At 44.9% G+C, this 23,193-nt stretch overlaps 1 pseudogene and 1 gene segment (V, D, J or C); both read right to left on the minus strand.

The window, feature by feature from the left end:
* Window positions 1-23,193, minus strand: part of LOC148149284 (centrosome-associated protein 350-like) — a 989,460-nt pseudogene that overhangs the window by 749,826 nt on the left and 216,441 nt on the right.
* On the minus strand, window positions 336-11,888 carry LOC148149287 (Ig kappa chain V region Mem5-like). The segment is given in 4 exon segments: window positions 336-1,212; window positions 10,726-10,759; window positions 11,326-11,624; window positions 11,811-11,888. Coding segments are annotated over 4 exon segments (711 nt in total).

Here is a 23,193-nt window from a genome sequence, read left to right on the forward strand (position 1 = left end):
GGAATCCACCCTGAGCCCAAATGACTCTCACTGAGATGGCCCAGGGGTTACAGAATATGACAGCAGAAGGTGGAACCAGCTTATCATTGACTGCCCTCCCCAGCCGTGACGCCCAGACTCCCCAGATTTAACATTCTCAATCTGACTCCAGGGACACACGGGACCATTCCATCGCACTTTAAGAGTGAAGAAAACCCAAGTCTAATTTAAGGAATATTTATTTCCCAAAACCTGTGAAATTGTTATTCTGAGTAACAAGATGCTGCCGATCATATTCATCAATGCAGGGTTCCCAGTAGCTCTGGCCATTTCCAAAGCACACATGAGACAGAGACTGAATCTTCTTGATCTTTATTCCCTTTTCCAGATTTACATTGACAGAAATAAGACTGCAATTAACAGCCCAGACAGAGGAAGCTGCTCAAAATCACAGCCACAATGGAGCTTGAGGAAAACACTTGTGGAGATTTTCTCAATAACCTGAGAATCTTGTTCCTTAAAGTAGTGACAGAAGCTTAAATTTGAACTGACGGCTGAGCAGGAAGGAGATCTGGTTTACTGAAGCAGAAATTTCAGAGGTTCACATTGTTTTTGCACAGCTGACAGTTTTCAGCATCTTCGAGAGGTTTTACTTGGCATCACAAGTCATCACTGTCCCCATAAAACGGTCCCAGGACAGGTTCAGCACGGGGTTTGATACGGAGTAGAGCTTCCTTTTGATGATCCCAATGACATGCCTTAACCCTTGAACCTCAGAAATGTCACTGAGCCAATCCCAAGAAGGAAGAGAGTTGAAATTCAGTGCTGACAATGACCTTTGTCCTGCCAGCTCAGCCCTGTTCTATTTAAAATTGTGTCTCCTCTGTGGACTGTCTCAAACACTCTACACACATTCTGATCTCCTGATGCTCTTGCTGAGGGGAGAGGGGAGGGTCACGTGGGTGAGGGCACAGGAGAAGCGAGCGTTGGACTCCCAGTCAGACCCGGAGAGGGTCAGCAGGCTGCTGACACTGTAGGTGCTGTCCGAAGCTCGCAGGTAGTTGCTGGTCTGAACCCCGTCCGAAATGACTGCACCGTCCTTCTTCCACTGCACCTCCAGCTCATCGGGATAGAAGTGATTGGCAAGGCACACCAGGGTGGCAGTGCCCTTGGCATTGACCTGCTCTTGGGAGGGGGGCAGCAGGGTGAGCTTGGGCTGAGAGTTTTCACGGCCTGAAAGACAAGAGGAACAATTTTAATCCCTGCCATTCAAAGGGATTTCAACTCTGAACATTCATTGGCAAAACAATCCATTTAAACATTTGTATTCAATACCTAACAGACCCCATAAAAGGACAGGGCCTTTTAAACTTGCTCTTGGGATGTGAGTGTCACTGGCAGGGCGAGCATTTATTGTCCATCCCCTAATTGCCCCTGAGAGGGTGATGGTGTAAAAGAAGGGGCAGTTTTGGATCATTCTTTCGGGAATGAATGTGGGCAGCTGGAAGGGCTATCAATGTGGGAGCATTTCAGTGACAGTGATCAGAACTCAGTGAGATTGAGAGGAGGGATGGAAATGGAGAACCATAGAGCAAGTGTAAAAGATTTCATTTGGGAACAAACCATTTTACTAAACTGGGCAGGGATTGGGTAAAAGTGGCTGAAAGACAAAATGCAGGGGTGAAATTTACCAGGACCTGAGGAAAGCAAAGAGCTAACAGGATGAACTGTGTCCAAGTGAAGTCAGGGAAATCCCAGTGATGTTTTATTGTCACAAAAAGAACAAGTGAATGAAGGAATGTATGAGGGCCATTCGAGAGCAGGAAGGGAACTTGTGTGCAGTGGTGGAAGATGGAGCAATGGTTCCTCATGAAAACTTCCGGTCTGTTTTCACAAAAGAGAGGGACATATATATCAGTAACTGTAGTTCAGGAGGAGGACTGTGCAATATTGGAACATCATCTTTCACATCTGAAAGACTACCAGTTCATCCAATGAAAAGAAAGATCCATGCTGTCCTAAAGATATTTGCAGACAGTGTGGGACTTGTTTGAAATGTGGTCACTGTTGTAATGTAGGAAATGTGGAAGCCAGATTGTACACAGCAAGATCCCACAAGTAACAATGAACCAAGGAACATTTTGAGTGATGTTTGTTCAGGAATAAGTATCAGCCTGAATATGATTCAAAGAGAAAGTAACTAGAACAGTTCGATAGAAAATGAGGAAATGAAAGTTAAAGGAGAAGGGAGGAATACTGGTTAATGATGGGATTGATTGTTACTAGAAAATAAAAGGAAAGGCACAGAGTATTGTGAATGTCATATTGTACTGAGGAAACTTAAAAGTGCAGGGAAGCTCAGTATAGAACAAGCTTAAAGGTTTTGTCTCTTAACACATGAACCATTCGGAATAATGTAGACAAAGTGGTACCACACAAACCAAGGGAAATCAAGTTTGCGAGGAGTTTAAACTAACTAAAGAAGGTAGGAGCTCAGGAGAAGTTATTAAAGTATCCAGACCAAGTAATAGGATCGAGATTATGGAAAGGAACAAGAATCGAACTTGAGGCACCGCAGGGTGAAATGGTGGATCAGTGGTTAGCACTGCTGTCTCACAGCTTCGGAGACACAGACTCAATTCCAACTGACTGTCTGTGTGGGATTTACACATTCTCCCCGTGTCTACTTGAGTTTCCTCCCATTGTCACAAATCTGTTTTGGTTAGGAGAATTATCCATGGGAATTGTAGGGTGGGTGGGATGCTTTTTGGAGGGTCAATCTGGGCTGAATGGCCTGCTTCCACACTGTAGGAATTCTGTGATTTCTAAAGGAGATAACTATGAGAAGGAGGCAGTCAGTGCATGACTGAGGGTGTTGTACTAGATGCATCGAGTATATGAAACAAGGTAAATGAGCCTGTAGTGCAGGGGCGTGGCTGCAAGGGGATCAGGGCTGGGAACTAAATATCCCCGGATTCACATCCTATTGAAAGGAAATGCAGAGGGATAGAGGGTCAAGTGTGAAGGAGGAACTGAAGGTAATCCTTGTTAGTCAGGAAATGGTTTTGGGAGACTGATGGTATCAAAACTTGTAAGTCCCCAGGAGCCAGCAAGTCATCAGAGTATTGAAGAAAGTGGGTGTAGAAATAATGGACACATTGCTGATCATTTTCCAACATTCTGTCAACTCTGACAGAGTTCCAGTGGACTGGACAGTATCCAGTGTAACCCCACTTTTTAATAAAAGGAGGGAGAGTGAAAATAAGGAATTATACATGAGGAAAACGCTGGACTCAGTTATTAAAGATACAGTAACCGAGCATTTGGAAAGCAGTGACAGGATCGGTCCAAGTCATCATGGATTTACTAAAGGGAAATCAGGCCTGACACATCTTCTGGAAGGTTTTGAGGATGTGATCAGTGGAGAATGGACAAGGCTGAATCAATGGACAACAAAAAATGATGAAAAAGTTCAGCAGGTCTGGCAGAATCTGTGGATAGCAATCGAAGTTAACATTTCAGATTGAGTGATCCTCCCTCAGGACCCAGTGGATGTTGTGTTCTGGACTTTCAAAAGGCTTTTGACAAGATCCCATGCAAGAGATTAGTGCGCAAAATTAAACCTCATGGTATTGGAGGTAATGTATTGACATGGAGAGAGAACTCGTTGCCAGATAGAAAGCAGAGAGTTGGAATAAATGGGTCCCTTTCAGAGTGGCAGGCAGTGATGAGTGGGGTACCACAGGGTTCAGTGCTGGGACCCCAGCTGTTCACAATATACATAAATGATATGGACAAAGGAATTGAATGCAATCCCTCCAAATTTGCAGATGACACTCAGCTGGGTGGCAATGTGTGCTGTGAGGAGGATGCTAAGAGGCTGCAGAGTGACTTGGACAGGCTGGCTGAGTGGACAAATACTTGGCAAATGCAATATAATTTGGGTAAATGTGAGATTATCCACTTTGGTGGTAAAACAGGAAGTCAGATTATTAGTGAATGGTGAAAGTTTAGGAAAAGGTGAGGTGCAATGTGAGTTGGGTGTCATGTTGGAACAGTAACTGAAAGGAGGCATGCAGGTGCAGCAGGCAGTGAGGAAAACTAATGGCATGCTGGCCTTCACAGTGAGAGGATTTGTGTACTGGAGTAAGGATGTCTTGCGGAATTAAGGCCTCATCTTGAGTATTATGTGCAGGTTTGGTCTCCTAGTCTGAGGAAGGACATTCTTGCTATTGAGGGAGTCCAGCGAAGGTTCACTGGAAGGGAAGGGACGGCAGGACTGACATATGAGGAAAGACTAGATCAACTGGGCTTGTCCTCACTGGGTTTCAGAAGAATGAGAGGAATCTCACAGAAACATATAAAATCCTGATGGGATTTGACAGGCTTGATGCTGGAAGAATGTTCTTGATATTAGGAAATTCCAAAACTAGGGGTCACAGTCGAAGATTAAGGGTTAAGTTATTCCGATGTTGTGAACCTGTGGAATCAAGGGATATGGGGGTGGAGTGAGAATAGGATAATGAGATTGGGTAATCAGCCATGATCATATTGAACGGTGGTGCAGATTCAAAGGGCTGAGTGGCCGATTCCTGCAGCCATTTTCTATGTTTCTATGTTTCTAATGATAGGTACATGTGAAGGGGGTGGGAGTAGGGTGAGGGAGGAGCAGGTTTACCCTTTCAGGAAGAACTGAAATTACATCGACAGCAAGAGGAAATATGGAGTTGGAAAGCATAGAATCTGTGTGAGTCAATTTAAGGACCACAAAATAGCAAAGGGCTTGATGGGAATTATGTACAAGTCTCCTCTCAGTAATCGGGATGTGGGGCAGAAAATAAATCAGGAGATAGAAAACGCATGTAAGAAAGGGATTATTACAATAATCATGGGGACTGCAATATGCAGGTGGATTGGGAAAGTCAGGTTGGGAATGGATCTCAGGGAAAGGAATTCATGGAATGTCTGCGAGAGGCTTTTTTTGGAACAGTTTGTGGTAGACGCACTAGGAAACAGGTAATTCCGGATTCGGAGATGTGTAATGAGGCAGCCCTGATTGGGGAGCTGAAGGTGAGTGAACCCTGAGGGGGCAGTGACCATAATGCGTTAGAATTCACCGCGCAGTTCGAGAGGGAGAAGCTGGACTTCGACGTAATAATCGGAGTCAATGATCAAGTTAGACAAAGGAGAGCCAATGGACATGATCTGTTTGGGTTTCCAGAAGGCCTTTGACAAGTTGCCACACAGGAGGCTGCTAAACAACATAAGAGCCCATGGGGTTTGGGGCCCGGAACTGACATGGGATAGAGATTGGAAATAAATGGGTCTTTTGCAGGATGGCAGCTGGTGCCTCATGCAGTTCAGCAGGGGGCAGTGTTGGGACCTCAGCTATTCATGTAACAATTAATTATATATTAACGATCTGGGAAAAGGAACTGAGGGCATTGTTGCTAAATTTGCTGATGACACAAAGATGAGGGGAGGAACAGAGGGAGTTGAGGAACCAGAGAGGCTGCAGATGGACTTGGAAAGACTCAGAGAGCGGGCAAAGAAGTGACAGATGGAATACAAAGTGGGAAAGTATGAGGTTATGCCCTTAGGTTGGAACAATAGAGACTCAAACTGTTTTCTAAATGGGAAAATTTGGAATTCTGAAACATAAAGGCACTTAGGAGTCCTCTTTCAGATTTCACTTAAGGTTAATATGTAGGTTCAGTTGGCAATTAGGAAGACAAATGCAATGTTAGCATTCATTTCAACTGAGTTAGAATACAAGAGCAGGTGTGTCCTGCTGAGGCTGTATGAGACTCTGGCCAGACTGCATTTGGAATATTGTGAACAGTTTTGGGACCTGTATCTAAGGAGGGATGTGCCTGCATTGGGGGAGATCCAAAGGAGGTTTATGAGAATGACCCTGGGGGTGACAGCCTGGTCTGTCGAGGAGAGATTGAGGACTCTGGATGTGTACTTGATAGAGTTCTTAAGGACATGCGGAGATCACATTGAAACTTACAGAATACTGAGAGGCCTGGATAGAGTGAGTGGGGATGAGATGTTTCCACCAGTAAGAGAAACATGGACCAGAGGGCACAGCCACAGACTTTAGGGATAATCCATTAGGACTGAGATGAGGAGGAATTTCTTCTGCCAGAGGGTGGTTAATCTGTGGAACTCATGCTGTGGAGGTGAAGGCATTGAGTGTGTTTTGGACGGACATTGATAGGTTCCTGATTGGGAAGGCGATCAAAGATAATGGGAAGAAGGCAGGAGAATGTTCGTGAGAAACACATCAGCCGTGCCCAAATGGCACAGCAGTCTTGATGGGCCGAATGGCCTAATTCTGCTCTGTTATCATATTGTCTTTTGAACAGACTCTGCCAAACCCTGGAACACTGAAAGGCCTGGATTTGAGCCCAGCTGGAGCTGTTTGTCATCAGAACTTTATCAAGGGATAACCAGGGAGTGGGGAGAGTGTGCACCCTGTTCCATGTGGTAACTTCAGGATGCTTCCCAGCTCCTGGAATACCATGAATACAGGAAGTGTGGTCAGTGACAGCAGTTGGATCTCTGGGTTTCGGAGCTTGAGCAGCAGCTGGTGTCAGTGTGGAGCATCTGTGAGGCAGAGAGCTCCGTGGAGAGCACGTTTCTAGATGTGGTCACTCTGCAGCTTCAGAGTATGCAGGGAGAGAGGGAATGGGGGAGCAGCAAACAGTCCAACAGGACTATGCCGCTAGTACAGGAATCCCCTGAGTGCATCCCACTCTCCAACCAGGATTCAGTTTGGAATCCTGATGAGAATGATGGTTCATCTGGGGAGTGCAGCCGGAGCCAAGTTCATGGCACCACGGGGACTCAGCTGTACAGGGAGGCACAAGGAAGACTGGAAGAGCGATAGTGAGAGGAGATTCGAGAGTGAGGGCAATCGGTAAGTGTTTCTGCAGCTGCAGATGGGATTCCAGGATGGTGTGTTGTCTCCCACCCTGAGGGGAGAGGGGGAACAGGCAGCAGTTGTGGTCCCAGTGACAGAGGGAGAAAGGGGATGTGGTCCTGCAGTCAGAACTTAGGGAGCTCTGGAGGCAATTAGCAACAGCAGCTCAAAATTGTGAATCTCTGGACTACTCCCAGTGACCAATGCAAGTGAGGATAGGAACAGAAGGATAAGGCAGGGTGCATCTGAGGCTGGAAAGGTGGTCCAGGAGGGAGCGTTTGAGATTCTTGGGACATTGGGAATGACTTTGTGGGAGATGTGACCTCTATAGACCAGATGGGTTGCTCCTGAACAGAACTGATCTCCTTGTGGGGTGATTTGCTGGTGCTGTTGGAGAGGGTTTAAATGAACATGGAAGGGGGACTGTGGGAACCAGGAGGAAATATCAGGGAGGAACACCAAGGAAAACAGAATCATGGAAGAGATAGATACTCTTAAGTAAGGAATAGTAACTTTCTTGGCCGGGTCACAGTGAGGGAGAGAGTAATAATTTCTAAATCCAACTGACTGTGTGCATGTATGGGCCTGCGTGGAGTATGGGGAGTAAGATTGGGGAGTTACAGACGCCTATTACCAAGTGGAAGTCTGGTGTTGTTGCTCTTACAGATGAGGCTCAAATGAGGACAGGACTGGTTGTTAAATATTCCTGGATACAAGGTGTTCAATAAAGATAGGAAAGGGGAAGAAGGTGTGGGATTGGTTAAGATCGGTGCAGAGCTGGACAAAGAGGATGTCCCAGAGGGGTCAAGGGCAGAATAGATTTGGTTTGAGATAAGGAACAAAAAAGGTGCAATCAGGTTGTTCAGTGCAGTCTGTCGGTCACCAACTAGAGGGAAGGATGTAGAGGGAGAAATCTGCAAGAAATTCACAGCACACATTTGGACAACTTTATTTATCAGAATATAGAATGAAATCGGAGCAGTGTGAAGGGCAGAGAGGGGCCAGAGTTGTGAGAGTGTGCTCGGGTGAATTTTCTCCAACCGTGTGTCCCCATTCCAATCAGAAAGGAAACTCTGCCAGACCTGGATCTTGGGAATGAGGAGGCCCATGTAGATCAAGTATCAATGGGAGGACATTTAGGGAATTGTATCACAAGGATTAGGGAGACAGTGGAAAAGGACAAAGGACAATCCAGAGTAAAGTCATGACCATGGATCATATCCCATGGATCACCTCCAAATGTCTCACTCTTAGAATTTTCATATTTTATTTTAAAACAGAATATGAATGAGTTACCAATCTAATATTTTGCCACAGTATTTATGGTTGAGAAGGACATCAAAGTGAAGGAAATTCTGGAAATAAATGTTGATGTCTTGAGAAGAGTCCATATTACAGAAGAAGAGATGCTGTAATCTGTTCTTTAAACTCATAAAGGTAGATAAATCCCCAGGAGCTGATCAGCTCCATCCCAGTACTTTGTGGGAAGCTTGGGAAGAGACTTTGACACCCCTTGGTGAGATGTTTGTATCATCAACAGCCACGGGTGATGTGGTGGAAAGACTGGAGCTTGGCTAATTTTGTGCTGATATTTAGGAAGGTCTGCAAGGAATACCCTGGGAATTGTAGACCGGTGAGTCTGATAGTGGTAAGTTGTTGGAGGGGATTTTGACAGACAGGATCTAAATGCATTTGGAAAGACAAGGATTGATTAAGGATAGTCCACATGACTTTGTCAGTGGGAAAATATGTCTCACAAATTTGATTGAGTTTTTTGAAGACATGACCAAGAAGATAGCTGAGGGCAGAGTGGTAGACATTATCTCCATGGACTTTAGCAAGACCTTTGACAAGGTGCTGCATGGACAACTGGTTAGTAAGTTAGATCAAATTGGATCCAGGGAAGCTAACTGATACAAAGTTGGCTTAATGGTTGGAGACAGAGAGTGGTGGTAGATAATGGTTTTCAAACTGGAAGCCTGTGACCAGAGATGTGGCAAAAGGATTGGTTCTGGGTTCATCATTGTTCATCATTTATAGAAACAAATTGAATGAGAATATAGGGGCCATGGTTTGTGAGTTTGCAGATGGCACTAACATTGGTAGTTTCATGGACAGTGAAGAAGGCTATTTGAGAGTACATTTACATTACACATTGAGATAATAAGGAGGTGTTACATTTTGGTACAAAAACCAGGCCAGGGCTAACACAGTTAATTGTGGGGCCATGGGGAGTGTTGTCAAACAGGGAGACCAAGGGGTGGAGGCACATAGAGGATTGAAACTGATGTCACATGTCGACAGGGTGGTGAAGAAAGCATTTGGTACAATTGCTTCTATCGGTCAGAGCATTACGTGTGGGAGTTGTTACGATTCTCCAAGGTATTGATCAGGCCCATTCCCAGTCACCCTGCTATTGGAAGGGTGTCATTAAATTGGAAAGGGTGCAAAAAGGATGACAAGGATGTCACCGAGACTGAAGGGTTTGAGTTATAAGGAGAGGCTGGTTAGGCCTGGGCTATTTCCCTTGGAAGGTCAGAGGCTGCTGGGTGACATTTTAGAGGTTTATAAAATGATAATGGGCATAGATAAGATGACTAGCTCAGGTTTATTCCCCAGAGTAAGGGAGTCCAAAACTAAACAGCAGAGGTTTAAAGCAAGAGGGGAAAGATTCAAAAGGGACCTGAGGTGCATCTCGTTCACATCGAAGGTGGTGCCTGAATTGAAGGAGCTGCCAGATGAAGTCGTAGAGGTGAGTATGATAACAACATTTAAAAGACATTTGAACAGGTACATGGACAGGAACGGTATGGGGGAAATTAGCTAAATGCAAGCAAATGGGACTACGGGAATAGATAAGGGGAATAATTCATGAAGGATGTGAATATTTTGCAGATGGGGTAAAAAAAAATTCCCATAGAAGGTTCAGGGATGAGGAATGTCAGTTATGAACAAATTTTGGAGAAGTTTGGACTGTCTTCCTTGGAGAAGTGAAGGCTGAGAGGAAATTTGTTTGAGGAATTCAAAATCAGGAGGTGTCCGGACAGAGTAAATAGGGAAAAAATGTTCCCACTCATGAAAGGATTGAGAAGGAGAGGGCACAGATTTAAAGTAATTAGTGAGAGAATCAAAAGTGAGATGAGGAAAAACATTCTCAGCCAGTGAGTGGTTAAGGTGTGGAATGCACTGTCTGAGAGTGTGGTGGAGGAAGCTTCAATTGAAACATTCTGAAGGGAATGAGACTATTATTCGATAAGGAACAATGTGCAGGGTGACAGGGAGAAGGCAGGAGAATGGCACACAGTGAATTGCTCATTCAGAGAGCCACTACAGACAGGATGGGCAGAATGGCCTCCTTGTGCACTGTAACAATTCTGTGATTGTGTGATTGAGCAGAGTTAAAGCTGGGGGAGGTGGGAGCTCGGTGTCTCACTGTGCTGCTGCTGCTGCTGCTGCTGCTGCTGCTGCTGAGGTCAGTGAGATCAGAGACTGGGACAGGGAGCCAGAGCTCACATCAAACTCTGCCTGTGTCCGTCACACTGAGACTGGCAGGAGGTTACTCACTGATTTCACTCCATGCTGCAGGAATGGGACCACAGGCTGCAAATGGACAGAGCTCCTCCACACGGTGAGTAAAACTGACTGACTTATATCTTGCTGCTTAAGCGGGGCAATAGGACTACAGAAATACAGCTGGACACTCTGTTAGACACAGTGCTCCTCAATCAACCATTTCATTCACTGCAGCTTCTCACTAACACCTTCAACAATTCAGCATTTGTGTTTTAGCAAGTTTTGTATTGAAAGGGTTTACTTACTCAGTCTGAGCTTGGTTCCTTTACCGAACGTAAGCCACAGTGAGAGCTCCCAGTGCAGGGGCTGTACAAAAACCTCTGCTCTCTCCTTCCCTCTGTCACTCTCACCCTATCCCTGTCTCTCTCTGTCTCTCACTTACTCTCTTATTCTCTTTGTCATTCATGTCTTTCTGTTTTTCTCATTCTGTTTCTCTTTCCCTCTCTCTCTGTAATCTCTCTCTCTCCCCCTCTCCCTCTCTTTCTCACTCTTTCCCTTTTTCTCTGTCTGGATTATGTCCAGCTGGGCTTGGGCGGTTTGTGAACTTTACTTTTCATTGTTAAATCTTGCAGCTGCTCTTCCCATGTGGCCATGGAGTGTAAGAGGGAAACTTGAGGCCTTCAGTGGGCGGTGGACACCACAGGGACTGGAGTGTGTAAAGGACAGTGACAATCCCAACATGGGGTAATTTGTTCAGTTTCATTTATCGATAACTGTGGACGTGTTAATGCAGGAGGTGGATGCATGTTCTCTATTTAATATTATATAAAATTGTGGGATGTGTCAGTACAGGCGGTGGGACTGTGTGTTTTGAGGTTTTTGTACAGCTGTGTATCACTGTGTCAAGGGGAGCTGTAACTTTGCTGACAGTAATAATCAGCGACATCCTCATTCTGAACGTTGCTGATTGTCAGGGTGAAGTGTGTGCTGGACACTTCTGTCCCGGTGAATCTGTTGGAGACTCCTGTGAATCGTGTTGCTGCATTGTAGATCAGGAGAGAGGGTTTCTGTCCTTCTTGCTGCTGGAACCATTCAACATTACTACTGGCAATCTGACTGGATTTACAGGTGATGGTTGCAGTCTGGCCCAGTTCCACTGACAGCACCGGGGGTGACTGAGTCATGATGATGTCCCCACTGATACCTGAGGGGTCAGAGAGAAACACAGTGAAGTCAGAACTGTCACAGAAAGAGCCGGTCAAATAAGAGATTGTTGGAGACACTGAGCATTCCTCTGGTTTCAGTATTTTCCCTTCAATCACAAGTCAGTGGAATTGGAGTGAAATGGAGAGCAGCTAAAGATTCAAGGTGGAAGGAGAGAGATTTGTACCTGCGACACAGAATGCCAGGGGCCAGATCAGCTGGATGTGTGAAATCATGGTGTGTGCTCCTGTCCCTGTGCCTGATTCCTGATAAACTCTCCCTTCACTGGGCTCTGCTTTATAAAGCTGCAGCCTGTGAGAGTCTGACTGGGTGTTCCTCAGTATGTAAATGGCATCAGGCAGAGAGAGCCACATCAGCCCCTCACACTTCCTCTTTTCTCTCTCTCTCTCTCTCTCTGTCACAGAGAATCATTGATGTGAACAGCACTGAATGAGCCATTTGGCCCATTGTGTTTGTATTGGTCGACAAAAATATCTAAACACTGCTCCAATGTCATGAGAGTTTGTAACCAGGCAGTGAGTTCCAGACCCCCACCACCCTCTGGGTGAAAATATTCCTCCTCAACTCTCCTCTCACTCTCCAACTCGACTGGGCCTGGACTCACTCGAGCTCAGAAAGATGAGAGGGGATCTGATTGAAATGTATAAAATTCTAACAGGGCTGGACAGGGAGGAGGTTTCCCCTGGTTTGAGAGTCTGGCACCAGGGTTCACTCTCTCAGGGGGATACAGGGTGGACCATTTAGGGCTGACATGAGGAAACATTTCTTCACTCAGAGAATGGTCAACCTGTGGAATTCTCGACCACAGAAGGCTGTGGAGGACTGAATTGAATATATTCAATTGAATATATTCAAGAAAAAGACAGAGATAATTGTTTTGCATTTTAACAGCATGAAGGGAATGGGAAGAAAGCAGGAATATGGCTTTGAAATGGAGGATCAGCCATGATCATACTGAATGACAGAGCAGGTTCAAAGGGCCAAATGGCCTTCTCCTGCTGCAGTTTCTATGTTTCTATGTCTGTGTTACCTTCAGTCTCTGTTCCTGGTTATTGAGTCCTTTACTCATGTAAAAAGTGACTTCCTACCCACCCTATCACTGCCTCAAATAATCTTATACCCCTCCATCAGGTTCCCTCTCGGCCTTCAATGCTGCAAGGAAAACAATCCCAACCTTTCCAATCTTTCCTCATAACTGACCCTCCAACGCAGGCAGCATCCTGGGAAATCTCCCCTGTACCCTCTCAAGTACAATCACATCCTTCCCAGAATGTGGTGACCAGAGACCTGTCCCTCTCTCTCTGTCTCACATCTGCCACGTCTTTCTCTCTACCTCTCTCTCTCCCACTATTAATCTCTCTCATGTTTTCTCTCTTTCTCTCTCTCTCTCTCTCTCTCTCACACTCTGTCTCATAGCCACTCTCTCCAACTCACTGATGCTTTCTCACTCCATCTCATAATCTCTGTTTCTCCATCTCTCACTGTGTCTGTCACTTGCTCCCTCTCTCACTTCAACTAAAAGCCTCCGATTCTTATCTGTCCCTCTCTATTCCTCCCTCTTTCTCGCTCCTTCCCTCTATACCTCCCAGTCTATAGTCTCTCTCCCTACCTCTCTGTCATTCTGTATCTACCCATACTCATGTGTCCCTCTCACGCTCACACTCAACCCTACCCTCTCTCTCGATTCTCTTCATGCTTGGTCTCACACCCATCCTGTCTCTTTGTCCTCTCCTTGTCTCTTTCTCTCTCCCCATCCCTCTCAATCACACTGACTCACATCTCTCTCTGTATCCCTGAGCCTCACCATTTCTACCTCCCTCTATCCTCTATCTCCCTCTTGGTCCCCTCACATATCCCACACTGTCTCAGGTGCTTCTTTTGGGTGGCACGGTGGCACAGTGGTTAGCACTGCTGCCTCACAACACCAGAGACCCGGGTTCAATTCCCGCCTCAGGCGACTGACTGTGTGGAGTTTGCACATTCTCCCTGTGTCTGCGTGGGTTTCCTCCGGGTGCTCCGGTTTCCTCCCACAGTCCAAAGATGTGCAGGTCAGGTGAATTGGCCATGCTAAATTGCCCGTAGTGTTAGGTAAGGGGTAAATGTATGGTTGGGTTGCGCTTCGGCGGGGTGGTGTGGACTTGTTGGGCCGAAGGGCCTGTTTCCACACTGTAAGTAATCTAATCTAATCCCTGTATCTCTCTCTCTCTCTCTCTCTCTCACAGACGCACACACACAGTCTCTCTCTCTCTCACACCCTCCATTTCTCTCTCTGTCTCGCTTCTCTCTCTTTCTCACAGTATCCCAGGTGGTGACAGTTGAATGCAGGATAAATCTCCCTCTGCTCTGCCCCACTAATGGATGTTAAGCCCTGACCCCAGTAGCATGTCTTCTCCTGGAGGGAGACCCTATTTCCCACATTGACCAGGGTTTGGCCTCTCTCAGGAAGATGGACATATTCTTGTCAAATGAAAGACAGTTCTGTGCTGTTGGCCTATTCTCACTGGGGACTGGTTTGTTCATAAACCTCATTCCATGAATGCCCAGCAGAGAGAGGAGATCCTCAGGCCATCAGTGTGAGCTGGAGGGACAGGACAGGCTCTGATCCACTGACCCATTCTGTCCATTCACAACATGTTCCAATTCTTTCCCCTCTCCTTCCCCTTCCACGGTCAATCTCTTCTGAAATGGAGTGGTCCCTTCCCTGTCTCATACCAAGGAGGAGATGGCCAGATTTTTAATGAATAATGGGTTAAAGGATGATGGAAAGTGGGCAGGAAAGTGGACTTGAGTCTGGGATAGGATCAGCCATGATTATATTAAATGGTGGAGCGGGCTCGAAGGGCTGAATTGCCTGCTCCTGCTCCTAGTTCTTATGTTCCTCCACCTCCTCCCCCATTCCTCTTACTGCAACTTTGTGCACATTCTTAGAATGTTTGGACATCGAAGGTGCGATGTGAATTCAAGATTTGCATTGAATTAATGTGGGGACAGAATTGTGCAGGGGCTGTGATAATTCCTGCAGTTGAATATCCTGTGTGGTACTATCACCGTGTTAAATAGGACAGACTCCAAACAGATATTGCAACATACGACAAGCTCATAAATGGGGATGATTGCCAAAGATTGCACAATGATCAGCACTATTCTCAACTCCTCAGATACTGAAGCAGTCCACGTTCAAATGCAACAACATCTGGACAATATCCAGGTTTCATCTCAGAAGCAGCATTTCACATCGGTGTCATGTAAATGCCAGCCAATGACCGTCACCAATAAGAGACAATTTAACCATGGCCCCTTGACAATCAATACTATTACCATCACTGAATCCCCACTATCAACATTCTTGAGGTACCATTGACCAGAAACTCAACTGGACTCACCACAAAAACACCGTCATTACAAGAGCAGGTTAGAGGCTAGAAATACTGAATTGAGTAAATCACCTCCTGATTCCCCCAAAGCCTATCGACCAAGTTAGGAGTGTGATCGAATACTCCCCACTTGCCTGGATGGGTGCAGCTCCAACAACATTCATAGATTGATAGTGTCACAGAGTCATACAGCACAGAAACAAGCCCTTAAGCCAAACTTCTACATGCTGACCGGGTTTTCTGAAGTGAACTCTTCTCATTTGCCTGCATTTGGCCCATACCCCTCGAATCCATTCCTGTCTATGTCTATCGTATCCTCTGTCTTTCTTATCCACTCAAAAAGCTTGATACCATCCAAAACAAAACAAGCTCCTTGATTGGCATCACATCCACAAAGCATCCACTCCCACCAATGCTCCATAGCAGCAGCGTGTATTATTGATAAGATGTGCTGCAGAAACTCTCCAAAGGTCCTCAGATAGCACCTTCCAAACCCATAGGGGAAAATAGAAATTGCATGAAAACCTCAGCAGATCTGGCAGCATCCATGGAGAGAAATCAGAGTTAACATTTCGGGTTGAGCACGAAGCATCATGTGACCCAGAAAGTCAACTCCGATGTCTCTTCACAGATGCTGCCAGACCTGCTGAGCTTTTCCGGCAATTTCTATTTTTGTCTCGGATTTACAGCATCTGAAGTTCTTTTGGTTTCCTTCCAAAACCACGTCCACTTGCATTTATAACAAGAGCAGCAGATACAGGGGAACTCTGTGAGCTGCAAGTTTCCCTCAGAAAAGCTTAGCATCCTGACTTGGAAATATGTCGCTGGTCTCTCAGCCTTGCTGGGTTAAAATACTGGCATTCCCTCCCCAAGAGCATTGTGGGTCAACTTACAGCTTGTGGAATATAGCAATTCAAGACGGCAGCTTCGCACCACCCTCTCAAGGCAACTAGGGAAAGGGAAAAGAATGTTGGCCCAGCCGGTGAAGCCCACTTCCCACAAGTGAATATGCAAAACCCAACGAAGTGTCCCTCAGGAGGGGAGAGGGAATTTTAAGGGTCCTGAGCTTCATTTCCCAGCCCCGGCAGTTTGTCTCCCAATGAATGAATGAGATACCAATTTGGAGCCCAGGTTAGGGGCAGTCTTGTGCTATAGACCCAGGTCTGCAAGAGGGAATCAGAGGTCCAGCTAAAAAAGAAAGATGAGGAGAGAGAGGAACAGGGTGACTATTTGGGTCACTCACAGCCATGATGGACTGAATGGCCATCCCCCTGTGCTGTCAGATTCCAGGGAGTGCAGACGGTTCACAGTTTTCTCCCGTCTCAGTAACAAATGTCCAGCTGCTCCGAGCTCCTTCTTTCACTTCCTCTCTTGGTGAAGTTTCAACCTTGCGATCTGACAGTCTTTGCAGTTATTTTTTACACTGGGGCTTTCTGCTGTGGTCAGAATCTCTAATAATAAGTGTCCAATCAGTGACAATCACAGCAGCAAAGAGCAGTCAGGACTGAGGAGCCAAGCTCACTGGGAAACACATTGGGAAGATCAAAGCCATCCTCTTCAGCTCCCGACACAAACTCCATCCCTCTCCCTGAGCACTGTCTGCTGCTCAACCAGACTCTTTGCAAACTGGGCCTCATCTTTGAGGTTGATCTGAGCCCGCATCCTCCACATCACAAAGATCAGCCATTGAAAATCTCAGCTTCATCATGGGGACGACAAACATGGCCATTCCAATGTTATACTGGCTGACATCATAGCCACCGCTTTCCGTAAACTTCGGCTCATTCCAAACCGTGCTACCGATATCCGAACTTGCACCAAGTCTCATTCCCCCATTCCCTCCCACTGTCCTCACGGACCAACATTGGATCCCAGTCCAGCAATACCTCGATTTTCATATTCACATCCTTGTTTTCAAGCTGCTCTCTGCCCTTCCACCCTCCCCATCTTTGTAAGCTCCTCCAAGCTGCCTCACTGCCAGTGTGGTTAGCAACCTTGGATATGTGGTTCTCTATTTCTTCATCCAAGTCATTGAGAAATATCGTGAAAAGCTGAGCTCCCACCACGGTCCCTGGGACACCACTACTCACATCTTGCTCATTGGAGGACACACACATTCTCCCTCCTCTCTGTGTCTAGCTCCAGGCCCATTCCTGACCCAAGGTAAATGCATTTCTCAACTTCCATCTGATTCCATGTCTCTTATATGGAACATTCTTAAATGTCTTCTGGAATTCCCTATAGACAATATCTATCGACATTCCCTTATATCCCACATTCAGGAACTCCAAACAAAGTGTAACCGGGTTAGGTAAAGATGTCTGAACCTTTGTCAATCCATGCTGACTCTCTCGGACCAGTTCATATTTGTCCGTTATTCTGTCTCTAAAAACACACTCAATCACTTCCTGACAACAAACATTCAACAGAGATGTTCATTGTGCATGAAGTTAGTAAACAGCTCGCACTGACACGAGGAACCTCCTGCTGTGCTGGAGCCTTCCCTGTTTCCTTACAGATTAAAAACTGAAGACCGGCAGCAAATTTAAAAATACAAATTTAAAAACACATTAAACAATTTCCACATACAGGGCCAGGCGATGTGTAGTAATTGCATGATGTCGAAGCTGGTGGAGCCCAGTGTAGCTCAGAGTGACCACATCTGCAGCAAGTGTTGGTTACTCAAGGCACTCCAGCTCAAAGTTGATGAGCTGGAGTCTGAGCTTCAAACACTGCGACACATCGGGGAGGGGGAGAGTTCCCTGGACACTGTGTTTGAGGAGACAGTCACACCTTGTAGGCTAAATACTTCATATTATGGCCAGTGATCAGGGACAGGAGGGTGTGACTATAAGTGAACAGGTCGATGCAGCCTGACTTTAGCATTGCAGGAGTCTCAGCTCCTTGTCCAATAGAAATGAGGTACTTATTCCTTGTGTCAATGAGGCAAAGGATTGTAGGGAGAATGGGCAAACGTGGCGTAAGCATTTTGGCGAAAGTGACCAGAACTCTGTAAGCATCAAAGTCATTAAGTGAAAAGATGAAGGTAGAGCAGAAATTAAGTGTCTAAACGGGGGGAAGGCCAATTCCAGCACCATTAGATAGGCACACACAGGGGGAGGCAATGGCCTAGTGGTATTATCGCTGGATTATTAATCCAGAAACTCAGCTATTGTTCTGGCAACCTGGGTTTAAATCCTACCATGGCTGACATGGGGATTTGAATTCAAGAACGATGTTGTCAGCCTTACCTGGCCTGACCCACATGTGACTCCAGACCCACTATAATGAGCGGCATGGTGGCTCAGTGCTTTGCACTGCTGCCTCGCAGTGCCAGGGTCCCAAGTTTGATTCTACCCTTGGGCAACTGTCTGTGTGGATTTTGCATGTTCACCCCCATGTCTATGTGGGTTTCTGTCAGGTGCCCTGGCTTCCTCCCACAGTTCTAAGAAGTGCAAGCCAGGTGGATTGGCAATACAAAATTACCCATAGTGCTCAGGGATGTGCAGGTACGGTGCATTAACCATGGAAGATGGAGGGCTAGGGGGATAGGTCTGGGTGGGATGCTCTTCAGAATGTTGGTGTGGGCTCATTGGGCTGAATGGTCTGTTTCACCCTGTATGGAACCTATGATCTATGATTCCATGTGGTTGTCTGTTAACTGCCCTATGGGCAGGAAATGCCGACTTGGCCAGAGATGCCCATATCCAATGAATGAATGAAAGAAGACCACTGCACCGAGGGCCAGGAGGCCATTCAGGCAGAGGAGCACAACGAGGAGGATTTGACAATGAGTAGGACTGATAGCATCTTTTGTGAGCAGGACTGAGAGTCTCACATGGTGTGCTGTCTACCTGGTTCCAAGGTAAGGGGCATCTTGAACCGGCTTGAAAGGATATTGGAGTGGGGGTGGTGGTGGTGACCATCCAGTTGTTATTGTTGTGTTGGGACCAACAACATCAGCAAAAATAGGCAAAAGGTCCTATTTGGACAATATCAGGAAAGCTATCAGAAGTATATTGATTAAACAGATAGAGAGAAATAAGAAAGAGATGAATACAGCATCAGTGAATGGACCAAATAAGAGTTCTATATACAAATGCATGGAGCGTAAGGAATAAATTCAATAGTCTGCATACACAATTTCAAATTTAAGATTATGCTCAATTACTGAGACATATTTGCAGAATCGTTAGGATTGGGAATTAAATATATCAGGTTAGAAGGTTCACAGGATGGACATGGGGAAATGACAGAAGAGTGGAGCAGCTTTATTGATTAGAAACAAAATGGCTTCAATGGTGAGGGAGGTTATAATGAGCGGAAAACATTCAGTGCACTGAGGAGCAGGAAAGGATCTAAAACTGTAATAGATATTGTGTGCAGACCCCCGGCAGCAGCTCTGAGATGCTGGATTGTATTAATGCAGGAATTAGGCAAGTCTGTAGCAAAGCCAGTGTATTATTAATGGGGAAGTTTAACCTTTAACTTAGATTGGGAGAGAGACAAGTACTCTGTCAGAAAGGTAGTGAATTTCTGGAGTGGATCTGGAATATTTTCCAACAGCAATAGGTCCTGGATGTAACAAGGGGACAAGAAATATTGGAATTAGTAATGAATAATGAACCAGATTTAGTTAGTAGCTATTTGTGCATGAACATTTTTCAAATAGTGATCATAACATGATCGAGTTCAATGTCACATTTGAAAGTGAAAAGCATGAATCAGCTGCTAAGAGTTTGAGATTAAGGTAAGGGCCGACTTAAAGGAGATGAGACAGAAACTGTCCACAGAAAACTGGGAAAATCTGCTCATGGGTAAAACAACTGAAGAACAGTTGGGAATGTTTAAAGAAACATTCAAAACAAAACAAAACTAGTTTATACCAGAGAGGGAAAAGCTCCACATCTTAGAACAATAGGCAATTAAAGAGATAAGGGAAAGGATAAAACTTAAAAAAGGCTAACAAAAATGCAAAAAAAAGGACAGATTCTGCTGAATGAGAAAGATACAAAGAGCCACATAGCAGCTTCAAAGAGCTTGCAAAAGGGATTCTGAAAGGAAACATGCCAGAGGAAGTGGTGGAGGCTGGTACAATTGAAACATTTAAGAGGCATTTGGATGGGTATATGAATAGAAAAGGTTTGGAGGGATATGGGCCGAGTGCTGGCAGGTGGGACTAAATTGGGTTGGGATATCTGGTTGGCATGGACGGGTTGGACCTTAGGGTCTGTTTCCATGCTAAACATCTCTATGCCTCTATGACTCTATATAAGGGATATCAAAAATCAATAAGAAGAAATGATACAGTTCCATAAAAGGGAAGCTGGGAGGTCAGGAGCAATGTTGGCCATTAAAGACTGAAAGTGAGGGATATTGTCAGTGACAATGGGGAAATGACAGCCATGTTCAATAAATACTTTACCTCCAGATTTTCAGTAGGAAAGGAGGACTTGCCTGAAGTCCCAAAGGAATTAACAGAGAATCAGGGACAGGGACTGAATAAAATTAATGTCAGTAAAATATCTGTCCTGAGGAACAAAAGAGTGACAAATCCTCAGGACCTGACAGTTTCCATCTGAGGGTGATAACGGTAGTAGCAGACCACATTGTAGACAGTCTGACTATAATCTTTCAGAGTTCCCTAGTTACAGGATTTGTACCTCTGGGTTTGAAAATTGCAAATGTCACTTCACTTTTAACAAGGATGTTAGAAAAAAGCCAGGGAATTATAGGGCACTAAGCCAACATTTGTGGTGTGGAAATTGTTGGGGTCTATAATCAAGGATGGGGGTAACTGACGACCTTGAAAATGGTCAGTTAGTCAGGGAGAGTCAGTATGGATTCATGACAAGTTGCTCACGCTGAAAAACCTCATTGAACATTTTTGAAGAAGAAACACAAGTCCTGGACACAGTAATGTCTATGGTTGTTGTTTACAGGGGCTTCCAGAAGGTATTTGATAAAGTCCCGTGTCAGAAACTGTCAACTCAGGTAGGAATCCACAGAATTGAGGCTAAAATACTGACATACTTGGAAATTGTTGAGTGACAGGCGACTGACAGTAGGGATAATGGGTAAGTGCTGAAATTGGCAGGAAGTGACCAGTGGTGTCTAGTAGGAATGTGTGTTCTCACCTCAATTAGTTACATTATTTATTCATGACTTGGATAATGGCATAGAAAATTAGATATTTCAGTTTGCTCATGACACAAAGTTAGGCAGCATTGTAGATAGCATCAATAGAGTCATATAGTCATACAGCATTCATCCAGCGCAGTCTTTAACAGGGTATAATTTATTTTTGATATAGAGCTCCTTGATCTCCATCTCTGTCTTTCGCTCTCTCTCTCCCCTACCACCCCACCTCAGCTGCATAGATCTCACTCTGAGTTTCATCCCTCTTCCCCAAGCTTCAACCCCTCTCTCTCAGTGCTCCAACTCTCTCTCTCTCTCTCTGTCTCTCTGAGCTCCATCCCTCCCTCCGTTTGAGCTGCTGGGAGTCTGATCTGAGCCAATTCCAGTGAATCCCATGGAGAATAATGACAGGATATTTGGAGTGTAAGTTTGATGACGTAACTGTGAACCATTGCAACAAAGACATTACAGACGCTTTGTACAGACAGCAAAGCCCAAACCAGAACATTGTGTCAATCAACACAGAACTCATGAAAGCTTCAATAGAAATTGTTATTAATGTGATTCTCAGAGATGTATCATTATTCTAGTTACAAATGGCTCTTTCACCTGTAAAGGTCCATCCTACGGAATATTAGTTACAGCTGGGCGTTGGAGAAAGTTTGGGCAGTTGGAATCTAAGGTGGGAGAGTGTAACCTTGTTCACATTCAGAGTTATTATTTGAACGTGATTGAAGCGTTCTTAAGTCCAAATAGCAAAACTCACCATTGGTTATAATCTATTAGGTGTGACAAATACAGAAACTCGCTTAGTTCTAGTTGTCAGCGAGTACTTGTCAATATCCGTTTAACAAAACAATTTTAGATAAGAATGACACAATACCAACCCTATCTATGTAATCTTCTCATTTGGGAATGGGGAATGAATCTGGTTTTGTGACTGTATTCACTTTCCTAGAGTCGACAATGAGTCAAATTGAACAGTTTGGTTCAGGATCCAATGCTACAGGAGAACTCCAATTACTCTGATTTGGTTCAATCAACTGATTCTCCAACATGGAAGCCCTCTGTCAGTTTCTGTTGGTCTTTGTTTCATTGTGTCTGAATTAGCAAATCCATGTCATATTTGATTCATGTGATACATCCAAGTATATAAATACATGTCCATAAGATAAAGGAGCATAATTGGGCCATTTGGCCCATCAAGTCTGGTCCACCTTTCATTTACAGTTGATAATGTTTTTAAATCCTATTCTCTCACCTTTTCCCTATAAATCTTCATTCTTTGACTAATCAAGAGCCAATTTATCTCAAATACACTCAATGACTCAGCCTCCACAACTCAGTTCAAAAGGTTGTCTCTTCACTCTGAGGCTGTTCCCTCGGGTCTTCAATCTCTCCTATGATTGGAAACATCTTCTCCATGTCCACTCTACCCAGGCCTCTCTGTATTCTGTAAGTTTCAATGACATTCCCTCTCATCCTTCTGACTCCATCAATACAGAACCAAAGTCCTCAACGATTCCTCACACAAACATGTTTGTATTTTCTGACCAACCTCATGAAATCTACCTGTTGATCTTTCCCCAAATACAAAAGTACAGTGTCTGAATTCTCTAATATCTCTGAATTTGTTTGTCTAATAACAAGGAGTTCACTTTGGGAATTGTCCAATTCTTTTTCGATCTCAAGCATTTTCTCATCCCCTCCTCTATTACACTCACTACTCTGCAGGTTTTTGTCTTTAACAAAGTCTATAATCATTAGCCATTCTAGCTGCTTGTCTTACTGTCATTCCCCTTTGGTCTTACACATGAATTCTGATTCTAGAAGGGAATGAAGTTTTAATTCTTCTTAAAGAATAATTTTTCTGAGAGTATTGTAATTATTCTGAATCTTTAATGCTCTTATCCACCTGTCAACATTATTTTGTTGAACTCTCTCAAACTCAGTAGAAGTTTGTGGAGGCTGTTTCTGTAAGTTCTAAAACATCTGTCTGTGTATTTCTGAGACCAACTCATATGTGGATAGAACAGC

The sequence above is a fragment of the Chiloscyllium plagiosum genome, unplaced genomic scaffold (genome assembly GCF_037043375.1).
Source record: "Chiloscyllium plagiosum isolate Xiang-an unplaced genomic scaffold, Cpla_swu_hap1 HiC_scaffold_9, whole genome shotgun sequence".
In the NCBI taxonomy this organism is placed as follows: Eukaryota; Metazoa; Chordata; class Chondrichthyes; order Orectolobiformes; family Hemiscylliidae; genus Chiloscyllium; species Chiloscyllium plagiosum.